This window comes from Antedon bifida, chromosome 8, assembly GCF_963402885.1.
Source record: "Antedon bifida chromosome 8, ecAntBifi1.1, whole genome shotgun sequence".
Taxonomy (NCBI): domain Eukaryota; kingdom Metazoa; phylum Echinodermata; class Crinoidea; order Comatulida; family Antedonidae; genus Antedon; species Antedon bifida.
This window is the reverse complement of record NC_136233.1, coordinates 5,629,277-5,653,315: the sequence shown is the minus strand read 5'-3', so window position 1 is coordinate 5,653,315 and position 24,039 is coordinate 5,629,277. Positions and strand designations below refer to the sequence as shown.

Sequence of the window (24,039 nt, the reverse complement as noted above, 5' to 3'; positions counted from 1 at the left end):
TTGTAACATACATACATATAAATATACACATACATACATATATACACATACATACATATATAAATCCAAAGGCAAATTACTGAAAAAAATGACAATGCTGTGGGTATCAGTGGCTGGATCTCAATGGAGATACAAAAAAAAAAGCGAAAAGCTAAATCAAAACGATAAAGTAAACAGCCAGAAAAGTTAGCAGAGCTTTCGGGCAACACTAGCCCTTCATCAGTGCAAGTGAGGGAATTTGGATAAAGTCATAGCATATGAGTTGGCAAGTGCTGCCTGGGTGGACAGGAATAAAAGAAATATAACAATAGAAACAGCGTGTTGAATAGTGGGTGGAGACTGAATAAGAGTAGAAAACAAAGAAGGTAGCTTGGTAGAGATATAAACAATTTTGGAATGGAACTAAAAAAAGCTAAAATGGTGGTTAATATTGAAACTTAAATTTTGGTAGTCAATGGAATAATTTTACCGATCTGGGAGTATGTTCCTAATGTTAAGTCCAAAAGGTTTTGTGGTTTTAAGTAGTAATTCCCAGTGGTTTTCTTTGTCTTTGCGAGTTTTGTCGCTCCATTTGACATCGTGGTCTATTGCAATAACTCTGAAATTTGCAATCGAGTGACCAACTGAATTAAAATGTTCGGCTACAGGTTGATCAAGCTTTAATGTTTTGATAGCTGATCTATGTTGTGTCATTCTCATACGGAGAGTGTTTTTTGTTTCTCCGACGTACTGTTTGCCACAAATATTACAGTATATGAGATAAATGACGTTTTTGGTTAGACAATTAATTGATTGTCTTATCCGAAAAATGCGGCCAGTTTGGTTACTCTGATATATATAAATCCAAAGGCAAATTACTGAAAAAAATGACAATGCTGTGGGTATCAGTGGCTGGATCTCAATGGAGATACAAAAAAAAAGCGAAAAGCTAAATCAAAACGATAAAGTACATACAAAGTTCCACATAGTACATATAAATAATAAAACACAGGGCTATTATGTAAAATTGTTTTCATTTTTGTTATCAAATATGCCATTTTAATGTCACATATGGCCTATTCAAAGATTTTGTACATGTTACAGTATGTCATGGAATAATCAACTTTTTTGATATTCCATTCAACTCCATGTAACAATGGAAAGAGAACAAATCCATTGTTGTAAGGTAATTGTACTGCCTTTCTTTGTAGGTCTTTCTCTTCCACAAGTCTACGGTGAGTGTGAACTCTCATTGCCTCCTCCTCAATGAATACTATTGATAAAACCTGTTTAGAATCACATGGGCTGTCATAAAAGGCCACTGTATGTCGTACGGAAATGCAATCACAAACATAAGTACTGTCATCTTTGAACTCTGCGTACCACACCAAGACACACCAGGTGCATGTAGTCTAGGGTGATATGCAGTTTATACAGATGTCGATGAGAGGTGTTTTTGTAACCAACCATATCAAATTGTGTCCTTGTACAAGGAGGAAAGTTGGAGTTTGAATTAAAGACAACTCTTCCTTCCCAGGAACCCTTGATTTGACACCTCTCACATGAATGGTATGCATTGTGACCTTTTATGCATTTTAAAAAAGCTCATGCAGGGGCATTACAAATAAATGATTCAATTTCAATCTGGTAGGTTGTATGTCTGTGGGTGCTTCAATTCTTCAAGGAAATCAAACAGATTATCGGCAAGTGGGTCTGGCTTGGCAGTTCCTGAAAACAATGCAACTATAAATGGTGGGTAATTATGAAAGCTGCACAATATTGGCCAGAGCTGAACACTTAAAAAGAGGTAAACCGTCGATGTTGATCTTTAATTTAATATGAGATGATTGATTACCAAAGTAAATATATTTGCCACCACACTTGTCAACACTAGGAACAGTATTTGGAGTTTGTAATAAAGTATGTGCATCTTTTGGGAGACTAGTATGACCATGATTGCGGAGAATATTAAGCAAGTCATTCAAGGCAAGTCTATTACATGCATGTGTTGTGGCCCATGCCCGAAGTTGAATAGCAATGTTTTTTTCTTTTTTGTTATCTTCAAAATTATTTTCGGAAGAATTTGAAGATGTGGAGTCATAATTAAAGTCTGATTCGGAGGTCAACTCTGGTGTCGTATCTGCCACATCCTGAGCTGAATTAATGTTAGATTCATCGCCACTACCCTTTGAAAAAAAATTTACCGTCGTTTACCAGTGTTGAACAACGGTAAACAACGTCGTACTAATCACCAAGGTTAATCACCTACTTACATGTTTTAATGGGTCTCATGACGGACTTTTAATTGGTTGCTGAAGGCAATCTATTAGTTGGCTTGTTTAACAATCACCAACTTACTGAATAGCTCCACCCTTCAAATATATAGACCAATGGCAAAGTCCGGTTTTAATTGAGGGTTGAAGACAAGTGTATTTAGTGACGTGACACGTGTCCTCTTCCTCCTAGTTTTTATCAGATAGTTTTCTTGAAGACAACAAAGCCCTCTATAGCCCAGTTGATGGTATAATAAAAATATATAAAAAAATAGAATAACGCAAAAGGTAAGCCTATTTGAACTTGGCCAAATCAGGAGTGCAGTTTATTTAATCATTCGCTGATATAATACGATAGGTAAAAATACAAATGATGGAGATAGGCCTACACAAAAAATTTTAATTATGTACACTAGTGTATAAGATTTTTTATTCGGTGATATTTACTGCCATATCACATGGTTTAGATGGGTGAAATTTCCGAATTTATCTATAAACGAAGTTCTCAAAACGATGTAAATATATTTACATAATGCATATAAAACAGTGGTATAAATAATTGTAAAGTGAAAATAGCGTGTCCGGTATTTTTTATTCGGACCCGTTAGCTGTTCTTGTTCACGAGGGTAAACGACGGTAAACTACGGTGTTATTGAATGTTAGGCCTAACTATAAAAACAACGGTGATATTTACTGCCGTATCACAATGGTTTAGATGGGTGAAATTTCCGAATTTATCTATGAACGAAGTTCTCAAAACGATGTAAATATATTTACATAATGTATGTATATAAAACGGTGGTTTAAATGATTGTAAAGTGAAAATAGCGTGTCCAGTATTTTTTATTCGGACCCGTTAGCTGTTCTTGTTCACGAGGGTAAACGACGGTAAACTACGGTATTATTGAATGTTAGGCCTAACTATAAAAACAACGGTGATATTTACTGCCGTATCACATGGTTTAGATGGGTGAAATTTCCGAATTTATCTATGAACAAAGTTCTCAAAACGATATAAATATATTTACATAATGTATGTATATAAAACGGTGGTTTAAATGATTGTAAAGTGAAAATAGCGTGTCCGGTATTTTTTATTCGGACCCGTTAGCTGTTTTTGTTCACGAGGGTAAACGACGGTAAACTACGGTGTTATTGAGTGTTAGGCCTAACTAAAAAAACAACGGTGATATTTACTGCCGTATCACATGGTTTAGATGGGTGAAATTTCCGAATTTAGCTATATGAACGAAGTTCTCAAAACAGTATTTACTATTGGGAACGAAGAGATGTTCGTTTGTAAAATTACACTCAGAACAAGTTTAAGTAAAACTTAAGCTATAGAAAGTAATGTCTGAATAAGTGTTGAGTGTTCATATAAAATTTAACCCTATGATTTTTTATGAATACATTTTTTCCATTTATATCTTTCTGTTTGGTTTTATTCATTTGAATGTATCTGTTTTTACAATGTATAATAATAATATAGTTTATAGGTCAGTAGAAAAGAATGCAGCTTATTCCAAATGGGTCAAAGTGACCACTGTTGGGAAGTCAGGAATGTGTTTTTGCCAGTTGCTAGGCAACTAAGGTGATTATCTTCATTATGATGATGATTATACCTCACTTCAACTTGTGCCTGCTGCTCACAAGAAATATCTATACATCATGTTTAACAACTTTAAAGCAGGGCCCTGTTTAAAGGATGTCACCCTTTTTCATATTTTGGCTCTTTTCTTAGATGATAAAAAAAGTAATATTTTCATCTCTTGCGTTATAGTTCATCACATTTAAAAGAGCGTGCATCTATATTTTACGTATTCAAATTTCTTCTACACGTTAATATGTTGTTGCTGAGATAATTTCCTTCCAAAATTCCTATCTTTGTGTTTCATTTTGATACCGTCGCCATGTTAAAAATAGGAATAAATGACGGGTCCCGTAATTTTACCTATTCTGCACTGTATGTAATAATATGTATACAGAATATACTTGTAACAACATATTATATTCTTCAGATCAGGTCATAATGCCATAATCTTTCTCTGTGTGCCAAACTCCAACGTATGACGTGCACATGGCGTTTATCGTGCGGATAACTAACTCGTCGAGTTCATGTCTAGTTTTATTTGTATCTCCTTTGAGATCCAGTCATCAGCATTGCCATTTTTTCTAAGTGTAATTTGCCTTTTCATTTTTCTACGGCATAGTTCAAAATCATCCAATTTAATTTTTGATATAAAACGGCTTTTTATCAAAAATCAATGTTATTGTAGGATTATTTATTGTACAAATCCTATACATGATACAGTACCTATATACAGTAAATATCACGGTCTGAAATCATGGCCTCCTACATGTATTAAATAACATTAATACTGTACTGTATATTAAATCTCTCGGCCTTGGCTAGCTTGGCATAATAATAATAATAATAATTTATTCGGAAAACGCTTTTTGAACAGCGGCACACATAATAATGGTGCATTCTTAACACAATTAAACATACAATATATATATTTTATATTTTGCTTAATTTAACATATCTGTTATTTTCTATTTGTCAAGGATGTTTAGTCTTATGTAATTAATTTTATTTTGTTGGTTTTTCTTTTACTTTACTGTTATTGTTGTATATTGTATCTGTTCTGAGGGTCCCAAATGATCAACAAATGCTGGATGGATCACCCCCATTAAATATGGTTAAAATAAAAATAAACAATATAAAAATATATGAGTATAAAAATATAATAACGGAAGTTCGATAAAACCAAGTTAAAAATAAACTGTAATACTAATACCAATTAAATGCAACCCACATACATAACCTTGGACACTAAATTAGCATATCAATTAGTATATGAACAAAGGAATATACAGTACTATGTTAATATATACACACTCTTGATACACAGTGTCTACCAGCAAAAAAAAAAATAAGGAACAATAGGAACCCAAATTATGGGACATCAATAAACAGGAAAGCATAGATTAGGTTAATTCAGCTGAATAGAATTATTCGATGACTGTAAACAGAATTGATAAAACTACAGTAAGATAGTGGAATATAGAGTAATAATACTAGCCTCGTTTTCAATATTAAAATGCTGATGAGATGTATCAAGTTACAGTGACTAAAAGCTTGTATAGTAGAGTAGACCAGTAGCGTACAGCGCGTTTGTCTGGCGGTGCCCTTTTGTACGAATTTTAGAACTATATTTAGAAGTTCGCCCAATTCACAAGCGTCGATCTGGGTCACGCTACTGCACATCCATCCAGGGACCATACCATACCATAGTTACTTTTAAAATTCTGCCCACTGTCACTTTCGTTGTGTTTACAACTCCAATGACTAGAATAAGCCTGTCGTATACTATTGATAACATTTCGCCCGCTCATACAAAAAAAAAGTTTACGCAAACGATTTTTTTTTATTTACGAATACGCCACTTGGCCATTTCATGCGTGGCCGGGTACATTGTACTTTGTTCGCGGATATTTTATTTACCCTTTGGATTTTTATAGTAAATGTTTTTTCTGCCACTATATTAAAATGTTGATCGCATTTAATTGTATGTTCTGTAAACGGGAAGGTATAAAACTAAATTAGTTTTATTATACAGTACCCACTACTGACGTCCATAACGTTATAGAAGTAGAGGGCTGAGAAGAGAATATTTTTGTTCATCATAGTTTTTTTTGTATTTCCGTGTAGTAGGCCTACCCTATCGGACGTTCCGAACTTTGAAGTAACAGTTCTGCAAATTAACTTTGTGTTCAATATTTATTAAAGCAGCTTCATTTTTTGTCAATTTTTTTATAGTTAATTGGTAGGCTAATACTTAATTTGCATTAATTGATTATATTTATTAGAAAATGTATTACCGTACCGGAAGTTACCCTGACGTTTGCATGGGTTTGCATTAAACCATGGAGAAATTCTCCATGATTGAACGCAAACAATATTCATATATTTTTCATTATAGGTTTAACTGTTGAACTTTTTAGACTTAACGACACATCGATTGACCTGACCTAGGCTGGTCATCAGTCATCGCAATTACCCAAATGTGTTTATGACTTAGGCCTTCAGGTTGATCGTAACATTTGCTAATTAAATGACAACATCATCTTGTATATAGGCCGGTCACTATCAGGTAATACACCAATCAGAAGCTTACAGTTTAGAAGCTCTGATTTCGTCAATGGTGTTTGATAATTTCCCTAAGTTTATAATGGAACATGCTAAATTTATTGTTTTAACATTGTTGGGTTTCAGATGTCAAGGTAACACATGGATTAAACATAGCAGTTAATGATGAATCCTTGTTACTTTGTATACTGTATATTTAGTTACAATCAATATTTAAAAGTTTATAATTAACTAAAAGAGTTTTAAAACTTTAATTTTCATTCACTGTAAATTTTTATATTCTCAATAAATGCAGTCGTATAAAATGTTGATGGGTCGCTAACATGTTATTACCTATAGATATAGATATTATATACATTCGATGTCCCTTTTATAGACAATTGTTTTTAAAATGTTTATATTTTTATACCCATATCAGTTTATGGTAATATTAAATATGACTTGTAGGCCTATATATAACACAACTTTGCTCAACGTTGAAATGGAATATGACAACATTCGCTGTCAATTCCTGAACAACGTATATGCTACCTAAACACAAATTAGAGGAAATTTATTTTCTGGTTTAAAAATAAATTATATACATTCGATGTCCCTTTTATAGACAATTATATTTAAAATGTTTATATTTTTATGCCCATATCAGTTTATGGTAATATTAAATATGACTTGTAGGCCTATATATTATAAAACAACGTTGCTCAACGTTGAAACGGAATATGACAACATTCGCTGTCAATTCCTGAACAACGTATAGGCTACCTAAACACAAATTAGAGGAAATTTATTTTCTGGTTTCAAAATAAATTATATACATTCGATGTCCCTTTTATAGACAATTATATTTAAAATGTTTATATTTTTATACCCATATCAGTTTATGGTAATATTAAATATGACTTGTAGGCCTATATATAACACAACGTTGCTCAACGTTGAAACGGAATATGACAAAATTCGCTGTCAATTCCTAAACAACGTATAGGCTACCTAAACACAAATTAGAGGAAATTTATTTTCTGGTTTAAAAATAAATTATATACATTCGATGTCCCTTTTATAGACAATTATATTTAAAATGTTTATATTTTTATACCCATATCAGTTTATGGTAATATTAAATATGACTTGTAGGCCTATATATAACACAACGTTGCTCAACGTTGAAACGGAATATGAAAACATTCGCTGTCAATTCCTAAACAACGTATAGGCTACCTAAACACAAATTAGAGGAAATTTATTTTCTGGTTTAAAAATAAATTATATACATTCGATGTCCCTTTTATAGACAATTATATTTAAAATGTTTATATTTTTATACCCATATCAGTTTATGGTAATATTAAATATGACTTGTAGGCCTATATATAACACAACGTTGCTCAACGTTGAAACGGAATATGGCAACATTCGCTGTCAATTCCTAAACAACGTATAGGCTACCTAAACACAAATTAGAGGAAATTTATTTTCTGGTTTAAAAATAAATTATATACATTCGATGTCCCTTTTATAGACAATTATATTTAAAATGTTTATATTTTTATACCCATATAAGTTTATGGTAATATTAAATATGACTTGTAGGCCTATATATAACACAACTTTGAAACGGAATATGACAACATTCGCTGTCAATTCCTGAACGAGTTATAGGCTTCCTAAACACAAAGTAGAGGACATTTATTTTTTGGTTCACAATTAATTATAACATTCGCCGACAATTCATTGGAAACATAGAGTGATATTATAACACAATTAAGTGAAATTTCATTTTTTGGTTCATAGTTAATTATAAATGTCTATATGTTTAGACACATGTCATTCTAATGGAATTATAGTTAAGTTTTATATAACACAACGTTGTTGTGGATTTGAAACGAGGCAGGTAAACATTCGCCGACAATTCATTGAAAATATAGAGTTATATTATAACACAATGAAACGAAATTTTATTTTTTTTTGGTTCATAGGTAGGCCTAATTATAAATGTCTATATTCTTAGACACATGTTAGTCTATATAAGGGAGTGATACTTAAATATTATATAACACAACGTTGCTCAACGTTGTTGTGGATTTGAAAGGCAGGGTAAACATTCGCCAACAATTCATTGTCAACATAGAGTGATTTTACAAATGCCATGTTTTAGTTCATAGATAATTATAAATGTCTATATTCTTAGACACATTTCAGTCTATATAAGGGAATTATAGTTAAATCTTATATAACACAACGTTGCTCAACGTTGTTGTGGATTTGAAACGAGACAGGCAAAACATTCGCTAATCCCTTGGCAACATAGGCGACCTACCGATATCATTTCAACACAACTAGAGGCAATTTCATTTTCTGATAATTAAGTAATTACTGTATTAATGTTTATCTTTTTTATATCAGTGCCAATTAAGGCAGAGATAGGCATTTTATAATGTTGCTCAACCTTGTTGTGTATTTGAAACGGGACAGAGAAAACAATTAGTGGCAACAAAGGCGACCTACCGATATATTACAACACAATTAGAGACAATTTCATTTTCTGATATTTAAGTAATTAGTAATTATTAATGTTAATATTTTGTATCAGTGCCAATTTTAAGGCAAGGATAGAATTGTATAATGTTGCTCAACGTTGCTGTGTGTATTTGAAACGGGACAGGGAAAACATTCGCTAATAATTCCTTTGGCAACGTTCGATACCTATATTACAACACAATTCGAGACAATTTTATGTTCTGATACTTTAGTAGTTATTAATGTTTATATTTTTATATCAGTGCCAATTTTAAAGCAGGGATGTGGCATTTTGTATTATATAACACAACGTTGCTCAACGTTGTTGTATAAACGGGACAGGGAAAACATTCGCTAATAATCCATGTGGCAACGCTGGACCTACCGATATTACAACACAATTAGAGGCATTTCATTTTCTGGTTCAAAATTAGTTATAAATGTTTATATTTTATACCCGTGCCACTTTTATGGCCCATGGGGCATTTTATAATATAACACAACGTTGCTCAACGTTGTTGTGTAAACGGGACAGGGAAAACATTCGCTAATAATCCCTTCGGCAACGCTGGACCTACCGATATTACAACAAAATTAGAGGCATCTCATTTTCTGGTTCAAACTTACTTATAAATGTTTATATTTTATACCCGTGCCACTTTTATGAATAGGGAATTTTATAATATATCACAACGTTGCTCAACGTTGTTGTGTAAACGGGACAGGGAAACTCATTCGCTAAATCCCTGTGGCAACGCTGGACCTACCGATATTACAACACAATTAGAGGCATTTCATTTTCTGGTTCAAAATTACTTATAAATGTTTATATTTTATACCCGTTCCACTTTTATGACCCATAGGGTATTTTATAATATAACACAAAGTTGCTCAACGTTGTTGTGTAAACGGTACAGGGAAAACATTCGCTAATAATCCATGTGGCAACGCTGGACCTACCGATATTACAACACAATTAGAGGCATTTCATTTTCTGGTTCAAAATTACTTATAAATGTTTATATTTTATACCCGTGTCACTTTTATGGCCCATAGGGCATTTTATAATATAACACAACGTTGCTCAACGTTGTTGTGTAAACGGGACAGGGAAAACATTCGCTAATAATCCCTTCGGCAACGCTGGACCTACCGATATTACAACACAATTAGAGGCATTTCATTTTCTGGTTCAAAATTACTTATAAATGTTTATATTTTATACCCGTGCCACTTTTATAATATAACACAACGTTGCTCAACGTTGTTATGTAAACGGGACAGGGAAAACATTCGCTAATAATCCCATCGGCAACGCTGGACCTACCGATATTACAACACAATTAGAGGCATTTCATTTTCTGGTTCAAAATTACTTATAAATGTTTATATTTTATACCCGTGCCAATTTTATGGCCCATAGGGCATTTATAATATAACACAACGTTGCTCAACGTTGTTGTGTAAACGGGACAGGGAAAACATTCGCTAATAATCCCTTCGGCAACGCTGGACCTACCGATATTACAACACAATTAGAGGCATTTCATTTTCTGGTTCAAAATTACTTATAAATGTTTATATTTTATACCCGTGCCACTTTTATGGCCCATGGGGCATTTTATAATATAACACAACGTTGCTCAACGTTGTTGTGTAAACGGGACAGGGAAAACATTCGCTAATAATCCCTTCGGCAACGCTGGACCTACCGATATTACAACAAAATTAGAGGCATCTCATTTTCTGGTTCAAACTTACTTATAAATGTTTATATTTTATACCCGTGCCACTTTTATGAATAGGGAATTTTATAATATATCACAACGTTGCTCAACGTTGTTGTGTAAACGGGACAGGGAAACTCATTCGCTAAATCCCTGTGGCAACGCTGGACCTACTGATGTTACAACACAATTAGAGGCATTTCATTTTCTGGTTCAAAATTACTTATAAATGTTTATATTTTATACCCGTTCCACTTTTATGACCCATAGGGCATTTTATAATATAGCACAACGTTGCTCAACGTTGTTGTGTAAACGGGACAGGGAAAACATTCGCTAATAATCCATGTGGCAACGCTGGACCTACCGATATTACAACACAATTAGAGGCATTTCATTTTCCGGTTCAAAATTACTTATAAATGTTTATATTTTATACCCGTGCCACTTTTATGGCCCATAGGGCATTTTATAATATAACACAACGTTGCTCAACGTTGTTGTGTAAACGGGACAGGGAAAACATTCGCTAATAATCCCTTCGGCAACGCTGGACCTACCGATATTACAACACAATTAGAAGCATTTCATTTTCTGGTTCAAAATTACTTATAAATGTTTATATTTTATACCCGTGCCAATTTTATGGCCCATAGGGCATTTATAATATAACACAACGTTGCTCAACGTTGTTGTGTAAACGGGACAGGGAAAACATTCGCTAATAATCCATGTGGCAACGCTGGACCTACCGATATTACAACACAATTAGAGACAATTTCATTTTCTGATATTTAAGTAATTACTAATGTTTATATTTTTATATCAGTGCCAATTTTAAGGCAAGGATAGAATGTTATAATAACACAACGTTGCTCAACGTTGTTGTGTAAACGGGACAGGGAAACATTCGTTAACATTCCTTAGTAACAGAAGACCTACCGATATCATTACAACACAGTTCGAAGCAATTCAGTTTTCTGATACTTAAATAATTATTAATGTTTATATTTTATACCAGTGCCAATTTTAAGGCAGGAATAGCCATTTTACAATAGGCTATATTACACAACGTTGCTCAACGTTGTTGTGTAAACGGGACAGTGAAAACATTTTCGCTAACAATCCCTTTGGCAACGTTGGCTACCTAATACAGTAATGGGTAGCACAGACTTAATGTGCATTTCATACCAAAATACTATCCTTTTTGTTAATGTGTAACATATTTATATCGGTAATTAGTTGTGCTACCCAATATTTATAATGGGTGGCACACTTTATGTGCATTTCATACCAAAATACTATCCTTTTTATTAATGTGTAACATATTTATATCGGTAATTAGTTGTGATACCCAATATTTATAATGGGTAGCACATACATACATGCATGTTATACCAAATACTCTCCTTTTTATTATGTGTAACATATTTATATCGGTAATTAGTTGTCGCCGACAATTCATTGGAAACATAGAGTGATATTATAAAACAATTAGAGGAAATTTCATGTTTTGGTTCATAGGAAATTATAAATGTCTATATTTTTAAACACATGTCATTCTAAGGGAATATTGAATTTTATATACCACAACGTTGCTCAACGTTGTTGTGGATTTGAAACGAGGCAGGTAAACATTCGCCGACAATTCATTGAAAACATAGAGTGATTAATGGACAGTGGTGTCGTCATTTAAACGTTTTAAATGACAACATATAGAAAAAAATTGTAATGGCAACAACCAGATTAGTGTGTGCCTAATGCTCAATTTTTAACATACGCGTATCAAAAAGTAAATTACTATATCAATTTAGGCCTAAAAAAAACAACTGAACATAACGATATTCAATACCGTTGTCGTTAAATTAACATTACGGTATCGCTATTTACTATCGTAAATACGTAAAAAATATGAATGCGCGTTGATTCGCCGTTAATTTGTATATTAACAAATAATAGCAAGTTGTAGGCCTATTTGAGTCCAACAAACTCGCGTGATTGAAAGCGGCATCGTTGTTTAAAATGTTAGATAGAATACTCAATCAAAGAGATGTTTGCATGCTTTAATAAAGTGAATGTAGAGGGCGCACATCTGATGGATATGGTGGTTTTGCCGCCGGCGGTAACGTGTATGAAAGAGCGCGATGAGCTGCAGAGATGATGATGGTTTGGATGGCCGCCGTGTAATTGGATATGTGTGCACAAACAGTTTTTGGTACTAGGCCTAGGCTAGTACTGTATAGGCTTATTATACAGTTTGAAATAAAAGCGTTTTTAGAATTGGTTAAAATACCAATTTAAGAAACGTAATGTAATATACACTGTAGTAGGTAAGCAAGCCTATCTAGCCTAGGCCTAGTAGAGGGAGGGGCCTAGTAGTAATAGCCTTTCCATAAATCACCGGCATGTTTATTGATATGACCCTGGTTATAATTAGTGGTGACAAGGGATTACCTTGGTGATGTATTTTATGACATTTATAGCAACGTTGTTTACCATAGTCTGCAACGGTGTTTACCATAGTTTACGACGGTAATAACCAGTAAAAAGTGTTGTTTTACAGTGATCTACGGTAAACGACGGTAGTTTTTTTTTCAAAGGGTACTGCCCTCCCTAATCAAGGCTTCAACAACTGAACGAATTCTTCTCCATCGTCTTAAATATGCCATAACTCTAATAGAATTCATAAATATAAGTAACTAATATTATATGGATAACATTTTTTTTTTGAGACATTTACATTACAGTATTTTGTTTTGTTAATAGTCCTTTGAAAATTCACATTCAAAAATCAATAAATAAAACAATAAAAAAGGCACATAATCATTTGAAAAAAAAGAATTTCTGAATAAGAACTACTTGAGCCACGTATATGGGCAAATCACAAAATGGTGATGTTTGTGGAGTTTTCCTCCTTTAGAAGGAAGATGATGACCCTCATTGGATTGACTTCGAAAAGACTCGTCTGTTCTGCGTTTTGATAGGTTACTCGTCCTATCCTCACAGCCGTAGTAGCCGGAGTATTAAATTAAATTAAAGATTTTACTGCTTTCACATGTGCATCACAGACGATGCATTGTACATGTACTGGAACAGTTTTATCAATATTTGATATGTTAAATGTAAACCCATTTGATATCAGACTATTTAAATTCTGTATTATTTCTTTATAAGAAACTCCAAGCTAGTTGGCTTTGAATTACCATAGGTCAGTATTACTGGAAATACAACAACAACTTCCATGTTTATTATCGCACATAAAACAGGCCAAAGAGACTTGTTTGAACTTTTGTGCAGAAGAATTCCATTGATATTAACAGATAATTTAATAGTTTGTATTTGTTTTGTACATGCTTTGGATGCTTATAAAATACAGCTAATAGCCTGCTCTTTTAGTCCAAAATTAATGTACTGCATGCCAGATATTTCTGATAACTCAATATGTCTTGGTGTCTGAAGTAAAGTGCGAGTGGTAAAGAAGGGTGACCTGACTGCTGAAGCAGTTTCAACAACTTATCCGTATTATTGTGTTTTACTTGATTTTTGTTTACCCAGTAGGCCAACTTATCAGCTAATCGATCTTCAGAATCCGATTCACTTCTGATTCTGATGTTACTAACATATCACGGTCAATATTTGTTAACAAGAGTGTGTAGATAAATAATTTATGATGGTTAAATTTAAAAAGTAAAGTCCCTCATAACGAAATTAAAATGACAAATGTCATGGAAGAAATAATATACCCGTAACGTTTTTCTTTAAAATATAAACCCATCCTAAATAAAAGTTAAGGTATAATAATAACAACCCGCAATTTTAATAAATAATACAGTATATAGAAATAAATAATCAACTATGCTTAATAAAAGCTACGTTACTACACCATCTGCTTTAAATTTACCACGAGCTTATATATATATTCACCTCGTGGTAAATTTAAAGCACTAAACTAAATAATAACAGGGGAAAATTTCATTTTAAAATTTTGTTTATCAATATTGCTAATCAAACTGATTTTTGAGTCGAGAAACATAGTTTTGTATTGTATTTTTTGCTACACAGTTTAGAAATCTGTAGCAAAACGGTTGTTTTGTATAGCCTTTTGCTATGCTACACTGGCGAAATTATTACCTGAATAACCAATTAATTATTAAACAATAACAACTGAAAAAATACAACATACCATGAAACAATAACTCACCAAAATTATGTCCTTTTGTGTAAATTCTTGATGAATGAATGAATGAATTATACTATAGCAGATGATTGTTAATTTCGATCTTCCTCTCACGGCAACAGCGGAAATAATGTACAGTACACTGTACAGGCAGGTACTGTATTCACATTTCGCGCCGGTTCTGAATACCTCGCTGCGATTGACTGTTTGGTGTTTAACTGTTCCCTAGAAGCGACGCTATCCTAAGATTTATAGTTACATTTTGACGATGACGTAAATTTTATCATTCAGAGTCGCGCGGACATCGATGTTTGTAGGTTGAATACAGTACAAAATGTGTAGTTTTTTAACAATGTCTACCTTTTATATAAACAAAATATATTGACCATACTTTTATTGTAACTGTTTTTTTAAAAATTGAACATCATATTTTATGCCTTCGATTATTTCAAACAAGAGAGTGATCCTTTTAGATTTGCAGGAATAGTTTTTTTATATTTAAAGCTCTATCTACACTTTCAAATTTTATGTGACAAAAAAATGTGACATGCCCATACGTCACTATGTAGCAAATTTCCTGTGCTTCTGTAAAAAAAGCAAAGCAAACAAAAAGTATTAATATGATATTAATATAGTCACCGGTTAATAGCCTATGGGGGTCAGCATTGCAAACTATTTTTTGCCTGCCTTTACACAGTAATGCATATATAAAAGCAAAATGCAAAAAAAAGAAGCTAATACTGTATATTATATTTTAGAACAATACACTGCCGTCTAAATGTGCACAAGCCTCATGGCACCACTGTTTACACGATCTACACATAAAATGCACAGGTATTCTTCATTAATTGATTGAGTTTTTGATAGGGCAATTCCTTTTCCTTTAGTCGGATTGGCTCTACTTTTCCCTTTAACTTTGCTTTGTTTGGATGAACTAGGTCCACTTTTATTTTCTTTATCATGTCTCTTTTGTGTAATGCTCATTTTGGTTTGCTCCTTCGCTTCTGCTGTCTTCTTAAATGGACTCCTATTACACTTCTTCTTTTCCACTTTCTGTTCTGTTGGCCTGTCTGCCTTTGGTAAAGGTGACAGTTCAGCAACAGTCTTGGCTGAAACCTGTGCTGAGGGATCTGCTTGAGGTTCTGCGGGATATGCTTGAGTTCCTGTGGTGTCTGCTTGAGGCTCTGAGATGTTTGCCTGAGGCTCCGAGGTATTTGCCTGAGTCTCTGGGGTGTCTGCTTGAGGTTCTGCAGGGTCTGCTTGAACATGATCTGCATCATTTTCCTCAAAGGGATTTTCCCTCTCTGTCACTTCAGCAGGTGCAAAATCAATATCTGTAAATATGTCTGGATTGAAGGGATAAATGCCTGTACATTTAAATCTTTACTGCCTTCCCAATTTATGCACAACGAAAATATGCAGCTGCAAAGAGCCCTCCAACTTCATATTTTGTGATACGTTTGCTAGCATTGGACATCATCCATTTGTGGCATTCTTGTTCGTAGTACACTTTAAGGGGACCAAAGAATGTACGGTCCAATGGCTGGATCTTGTGGCTGGTATGTGGTGGTATGGACAGCATGAATATAATATGGTTGAGGAAATTTAATTTAACTAATGCTTGACTGCATACTGGGTTACATGTATGGGATAGGCCTATCCAAACACCAAACAATCACCACACAGTTAATAAAAAAAATTTTAAAAAAACAATTAAATGTAATATAAAATATGTAGTCATGTCTTTAAAATCCTCTAAATTCCAATTTAATATTACTTGGGGCATGATGGGACACTGTCCCATGCAACATATTTATTGCCTGTACATACAATATTTATATAATATACCTATTTTGTTTGAATGTATAGTATAGGTGATAGCTTGTACATAATTCTAATAAATAACTTCTAAATTAGTATTATACATTTTACGTTAGTTACTAACGGCGCTCTAGACATCGCGTGATGCAGCATCTTTAAACAATAAGTGTGCATTTTGGAACATTCTTCTTGGCTTTTGGAGACAGAATTCGCGAATGACATTCTCTGTATTAATTTTCATGACGTTAAAGTGTATGTTCATGAGGCACAATCCCGAAAGCCGCTCATAAGACATGTGATTTTGCAAACAGGAATTCGTTCTCCGTAAAGTCGAAAAACTCTGCTCAGCTTCAGACGTTACGGGTAGTGCACATGCGATTAGAAGAAGTGCACGCACATTTGGGAACACATCAGGATCCGCTAATTTTACAATAGCTTCCGTTAATGTAGCAGGAAACTCTTGTTTTTTTTTTTGGAGTTGATGAAATTTTCGAATTGACGATTCGTTTTGATGGACGATGACCTGTTTTTATTTTTTTCCAAAGAAAAAAGGGGAGGTCAAGACCCCCGTAACCCCCCTACTGGCTGCACCCCTGTAATGTGAATTGGGCACAGAGACTGGACATATTGGAATTCTGACTGTTAAAGTCCGCTAAACTATTATTCCATTAGTGTTATGCGTTGTACTATTTCCAGAAATTGTCTCCTCTTCAAAATCATTATTGTCCCAACAATGGTTGAAAAAATGTCTTGAGTAGCTTCTGGTAACGAAGTCCATTTAGAAGGCCAATCATCTTGGCTGAACCTGTAAAGTGATGCCATTGCTCATGGAGAGTGTTTCGACACCATAACCCTTCCTTTATTTATTCTTTCTTTTGACTGGATTGCATTTTCAGTAACGCAGTACTGCTTTCCAAAATGGTCCAGTTATAAGTTTAAAAGTAAATAAAAATTATAACATAAATACACAGTAGGCCTAATTTAAAAGATATATACAGAACAGTTAAAAACAAATAAAATATAAAAAATAAAATACAAAAAAATGTAGGATCACTTGGAGATGCACCATATCTTGAGCAATTGAGAGAATGCGTCTTTCCTGCTTAGCTGTGACTGTTAGTAACCCAGTCAAATTTACCTCATCACTGATACCTAAACTCCATACATGAAAGTTAAATAATTGCCAAGGGATTAACGCCCGTATTCTTAAACCGGACTTTAGTTGTAGTTCGAAGTTAGACTTGAAAAAGTCGTAGTTCGAGCTATTACTTCAAATTCGATTAAAAAACGATGTAGTCGAAGTTTGCAGTTCGACTTAATGAAGTCGAGCTTCTAGTCGAGGTTACAATGGCTGGTGCAATATGTCTAGTAAATAACCAATCAGACGATCATACGAAGGGCGACGACCCTGGATATGCCCCTGGATTTACTGAAGCACAAAATATAAACATTCGCCACGATAGGCCTAGGATACCTTTTTTATGTTACACCGTGAGAAGGCCTTTTGAGGTAGGCCATATGCCTAGGCCTAGCCTAGGCTAGTTAGCATGCCAGCTCTCATGACATGCAAACTGCCTCTTTTGATTACTGGTAACGTTATAATTGTTTTACTTTACTGGTACTTACACATAAGAATATGATACTACAGTATAATCTGTCCAAAATTTAACTTTTCACGTTGTTCATATCAAAATGTATTGCTATTAAATTGTCGTGTGTGCTTCGTTTCGTCCCACACGCATGATGGAAGGGGGAAATTATGTTACAATGTTATATGACGTACCTTGATATAGAGATCAACGTAGACGGGTGTCCTTATGTAAAATATTGGTCGATTATAGCTTGTCTGTAGACTCTACCAGCTAATGCATCGTCTACATTTTCATCACCATTAACTTCTTTACAAAAATACGAGAGTCGTGCACGGACCCTTGCCATCTAGCCACAATGTCTCTAATCATTAGACGATGGTCACCTATAACTTGGACATTTATAGAAAAATATCCCTTCCTGTTCTGAAATAGTTCGGCTTTCTGTCCACCTGGACAAGGTATCCGTACGTGCGTGCAGTCGATACATCTGATTACATTAGGGAAACCAGCAATCGCCCTAAACCCTTGTTGAATGATATCTCTGTCATCACCCGTTGGAAACACAATCCACCTTCTATTCTCCTGTGCTAAAGCTCGAGAAACGTTTGCGATTATTCTGGAAAGGATAGGTTGCGATATATTTTTTGCATTCCCGTGCATTAACTGAAATGTTCCAGTAGCAAAATAGCGTAGGGCTACTCAAACCTCTAACAACGGTGGTGACCACCACCTCCTCTGGTATCCTTACGTAAATCAAGAATTCCTAACAATTCAACAACAATCTCTTTAGAAACCCGATACCTTTGGACGAATTGGGAATCGTCATAATCAAATAGGGGGTTTGAACGATCTCTTATTACTTAAATTTTGCGATAATTTAAGCAATCATATCGCTGAACACAGCCGTTGAATTGCCTCGCCACAGTTATTAAAAACCAACCAAGTTAAGTCGGACAACATTACAAAACAAGTAATTTATGACACGGTGTTAAAAAACCCTAATTTGCATTATCAAAATAAATATAAAATAATATTGTAATGAGCTAATAAAAAACTAGACATTTCATAATTCAAAATACAACAAAAGTGATACGTTTATTCATGACACGTTTTTCATAAACATCGTTTAAAAACCATTTAGTCGACCAATTAGCCTGCCCCCTCCAGAACTAAAAAAATCGATCAAAATCCGTCTCGATTTAGTTGAGGTTGGCCTGATTTAGTCGGCGATTTAGTTGAAGTTCGGTTTATGAATTAAAATGACGTCATTTTTTTAGTTTTAGCTCGAACTACGACTAAAGTCCGGTTTAAAGGCCAGGTGCGGGCACAAAATTTCTATTGATCATACATTTCAATAACTATCGATCTATAGTTTCTCCTATATTTCATAAATTTTTGAAATTGTTTGGGCTACTACGATACTTTTAAAAATAACCACTTTCTTATCAGTGGGGGGATAGTTCAAATTACACAGTAAAATTCCTATTCTTTTGTACAAAAATGTTCTAAATAGGGATGCATTTTTAAAAAGCCATGAAAAGTTAACTGTATGGCAAAAATTGTCATTAAATGACTTTTTGTATGTATTTTAACTCAAATTTTTCATTTTTGCTAATTTTTTTTCGATTCCGATTTTTATTTTCGCGCTATATCAAAAATTATCCACCACATATACACCAGTTTTTTTGCACTTTTTTCATTTGCTGGAGAGTCAATTTCTATGATCTTTGCGCATGCGCGAACTTGCTACATAATCATCGGGGGAGAGAGAGATGCATGCAAAATCCACCCGCGGTAAGATCGCGAGAGGAAATCGAATCGGGGTTTTCCATCATAAAGTGCATCTTTTCTGTTGATTTATTTAAAATTAATGGAAGAAAGCTCGACAAGAAGGTTTGGTAATATATCAGATCGGCCTAGCCATAGCCAAGGATATGCATTTGAGCCAGAGGCGAGGCCCATATTGCCGCAAAATCGACGGCGGCAGGAGGCACACCAACAGCCTACTACTAGGCCTAGGCTAGACGAGTGGAGGCTGACTTCAATGGAGTGGTGTCGGTGCGGAATTGTCGATATGTAGGAGAGGTGAAGGGGAGTATTTGCTGTCAGGAACGAGAAGAGTTAATTGAAAGTATTGGCGAAAATAGTTGCCTCCGGATTAAAAACAAAACCAGTCGGCTACAATGGTAAATTCATAATGCAAGTGATTTTATTCAATGACAACTCGATAAAAAAAAATGAACAATAGCCAACTGTTTGTAAATATTGTAAAACTGTATAAAATATAGATATCTTTGTTATGTACAATGTATACTGCACTGGTTTCACACAAAATCAATACCACTGTAGTTATGTAAACTATAAATGTATAAAATAAAAAAATAAACTGTACAGTATTTAACATTTTCAATTGCTTTGACTATTTATACATACTATCCAAAAAACAACTATGTGGAAGATCAGCAAATAAAATAAAAATATAAAAGATATACTGTATTACTAAATGAAAATACGCTGTACAATATTAAACATTTTCAATTGCGGATTGCCTTTGGTATTTACTATTCAAAAACCTGAGACAACTGTTAGCAAGACGCAGCAAATAAAATAAAGAGGTAAAAGATATACACAAGATTGCTTCTTTGTGTGCATTGACAGCTAAGGACATGGTTGGTTTTTCGGTAGACTATTAACAAACCTTTAAAATAAAAATAAACATTTTCAATTGCGGATTGTCATTGGTACTATTCAAAAACATGAGACAACTGATAGCAAGATGCAGCAAATGGTTAAATAAAATAAAAGATTAAAAGAAACATTGGACATGAGGCCTATGTAGCACCACTTGAAATTACAGCACAGTAATAACAAAAGCTTGTTGCATTGTCATTCGAGCATCTCTCTCACATCGCTTTATTGAGTCTAGAAATATGAGCAGCGACAGCTTCGGCTTTGGCTGGTTTTTCACCCCTTACAGATGCTGTACTTTTAAGCTTTCCTTTAACCAGAGTTGACTTATCTTTGATACCTGTTGGGATAAAATTTTAAATTTCTAATTTTCTACAGAAAAATCACAAAGTTATGGTCGGAATACAAAGTGTAACATAATTACAGGGGGTTGCATTTTAGGTGTACTTTATGTCAAATTATACATTATGTTATGTGATCGCCACCTATAATATTTCCGAGTCCTTGCCACTTACAGTAATATGAACAAAAAAATGACTAACCGTGAATGACTCGGTCAAAAACACCTTTCATCAGATCTTCCCTAAATGTATAGTCTTTTGCTTTTTTCAAGCGCTTGACCACATACACCCTTGTCTTCTTGGACCAAACGATACAGTATTGCAGCTCATCTGTGTTGCCAACCGTTGCATACTCTCTGTCTGCAGTTAGATTGTTGTCCAACACAGCTAGGTTTATATGAGCTACTGTACCCTCATGTTCGAATTTGCAGCGTTTTGGAAGGTATTTCAAGAGCATGTTGTGAAAAACTTCCAAATTGCCAGTATGGCAAAATCTTGTTGCCTGCAGAGAAACAATATAGAGTTACAGTATTTACAACTGTTTACTATTTACAAATGTTTGCTACACAAAGCTTCAGCCCAGAATGTTGGGATTGGATTCTGGTATCCCTCAGATATAGTGCCACTGTAAAGAATAATTTATAACTCAATTACTTACTTGCTTTAGATCTCTGAGTAATAATTTGTTGGTTACTATATCCCTAAGAGCTTCGTGCGCTTCACTTTCAAACTCTAACCATGGCTTGGTCATGTTTTCATCCATGGGTTCATGGTCACACTCTAGGAACTCTGTCCCGCATATCCATTTATGATCGTCCACAATGTGCCGTATGATGGACGTCCAGCGTTCCTGTTGAATAGAAATAAATAAATGGTACGACATGTTATGTATGCAAACCACATTTCTTTCTTGAGTAATACCGATGATCATTTTAAATTACTATTTCTTTGCACTAGTAGTACAATATAGTAAATTATAAATTTGGTACTACAACACACCATACATAAACTTACCAGTAGCTGGGTTTCACTGCCACCGCAAGTTTCCGCTGACCACCACAAGTGGTTTACTATTGCCTTCTGCCATTGCTGCAGCTCTTTATGTTTTTTCCCTGCTGCAGCAACTTTCTTCCTTAATGATTTCCCAAGGTGCCAAATGTCATATTCGTGAACAATATCTGGGTAGTTTTCTCGCATGTTTTTCGCAACCATGGGATGACGATCGGTTGCCAGTACATCAATTTTAAATTTATGCTCCTACAAATATAAAATTTGCTGTTATGATTCTACTAGATACAGTACTTTATATTGTAAAATTTAGTGTTAAAATGATTTTGCATGATCAAAAATTATCTTTCAAATCTGACATGAATGACAAAAGAAAATTATTTTTTTTACCTTCAGTTCATTTAAACATCTTTGTAGCCCAACATTCTCCAGATGGTGCGAGTTTGGCACACCTTCTTCCATTACCGACACAGTGTGGGATGCTACAATAACATTTGTTTTTGTATCCATCAATGAATACGTTCCATAGGTGGCATTATGCCCTGGCGAATCATGTCTGCAATCCCCGGCAACTACAACTGTGTCTTCAAGATTTTCATATGCTGGAAAAATGATGATAATAATTAAATAGAAGAAATAACACTACTGTACATGCCAAAACATTGGAAGGGTAAAAGTACCTGAAAAAAATTGTTTAAAACATTAAATAATTGATTAATGAACAATAACGATTGTTCACTTTATAGAAGTAAACAATAAAACTTACTTCTACGAACGTCTTCCATGTGAGTATTGAACATCTTCTCAATGTTTGGCAACAAGAAATCTCGCTGCAACTCGTAGAAAGTGGATTTATGAATTGTTGCCAACTTCATTTCTTCAAAAATTTCACTCATGGTAGTGAAGGTGTTGCCTGTATGCAGGGTTGCGGCTGCTATTGCAACATTGCCAGCAGGACGTTTTGTCTCTCCACACAGTGGCTGCGACAACCAATGAAACTTATGCCCTTCAAGGCAAGTGCCATTGATTATCAACATACTGCCAGATGTAGATTTTGATGGTTCTGGTACTGGCGCACCACATCCAGCTTCTTGACACCGTACCAACTGCAGTAAGCACTTGTCGTATATTATGTACTTTGTACAGTCCACAATCTCATCAACATCTTTCATCTCATCATCCGAGGAGTCACTCGAATCAGAATCACTAACCATTTTAAATGAAGGGTCATTGTCTTGTTGAGGTGTTATATCAAACGAGCTGCATTCACCGATTTCGCTATCATCAGCTCTCTTGTTCAGTTTTTTTGGTGTTGATGTTGAAGGTGGTGCAAAATCCATCTGTTGGTGAAAAAAATATACAGTACATGATATAGTCATCAACTATTAATTGACCTAGCCTAGACCAAGAAGATTTACATCTCTGCCTTGATAGACATCTATTACAAATGTGATGAAACATAACTGTGTCTGAATGAAAACCCATGAAAATACTTTATATATGCAGAAATACATTTGTACAGTAGTTAAATAGCCTATAAATAAGCATAGACAGGCCCTCCTTGGTTAATCCTTAATTTTGGTACAGTATGTTTAACTCATCATAGCTTCATGCCCCTAGGCCATGATGGAGGTAAATACATTAATCTCATCATGGAATGTAAGCCCTAATAAAAGCTAATCTATTCAAGCCAAGGACATACCTGTGGAGTCATCTACTCATAACTCTCTCAGTTTTTAAAAGTAATATTATCCTACCTACCC

The 24,039-nt window shown here is 34.3% G+C and overlaps 3 protein-coding genes and 1 pseudogene across 3 annotated transcripts in view; 1 reads left to right on the top strand and 3 right to left on the bottom strand.

Annotated features, from left to right (window-relative positions):
* Nucleotides 1–1,928, top strand: part of LOC144850856 (cyclin-D1-binding protein 1 homolog) — an 80,569-nt gene extending 78,641 nt beyond the window's left edge. Inside the window, exon 8 of the mRNA XM_078708341.1 lies at nucleotides 1,631–1,928. The gene's annotated coding sequence lies outside the window, so the exon portion shown is untranslated. The remainder of the gene's footprint in view (nucleotides 1–1,630) is intronic.
* On the bottom strand, nucleotides 1,342–2,705 carry LOC144850397 (uncharacterized; annotated as a pseudogene).
* An 18,444-nt stretch (nucleotides 2,706–21,149) lies between these two features.
* On the bottom strand, nucleotides 21,150–22,035 carry LOC144850751 (uncharacterized). Its single transcript, XM_078708159.1, has 2 exons — nucleotides 21,927–22,035; nucleotides 21,150–21,770 (listed from the first exon to the last, which is right to left on the bottom strand). The coding sequence occupies exons 1-2, from the start codon at nucleotides 22,029–22,031 to the stop codon at nucleotides 21,465–21,467; spliced, it is 411 nt and encodes a 136-aa protein (XP_078564285.1). The 5' UTR covers nucleotides 22,032–22,035; the 3' UTR covers nucleotides 21,150–21,464.
* A 13-nt stretch (nucleotides 22,036–22,048) lies between these two features.
* On the bottom strand, nucleotides 22,049–23,990 carry LOC144850396 (uncharacterized). Its single transcript, XM_078707670.1, has 5 exons — nucleotides 23,979–23,990; nucleotides 23,043–23,616; nucleotides 22,667–22,878; nucleotides 22,283–22,525; nucleotides 22,049–22,177 (listed from the first exon to the last, which is right to left on the bottom strand). Exons 1-5 carry the CDS (start codon nucleotides 23,988–23,990, stop codon nucleotides 22,049–22,051), a joined length of 1,170 nt encoding a protein of 389 aa, XP_078563796.1.
* Nucleotides 23,991–24,039: the final 49 nt, after the last annotated feature.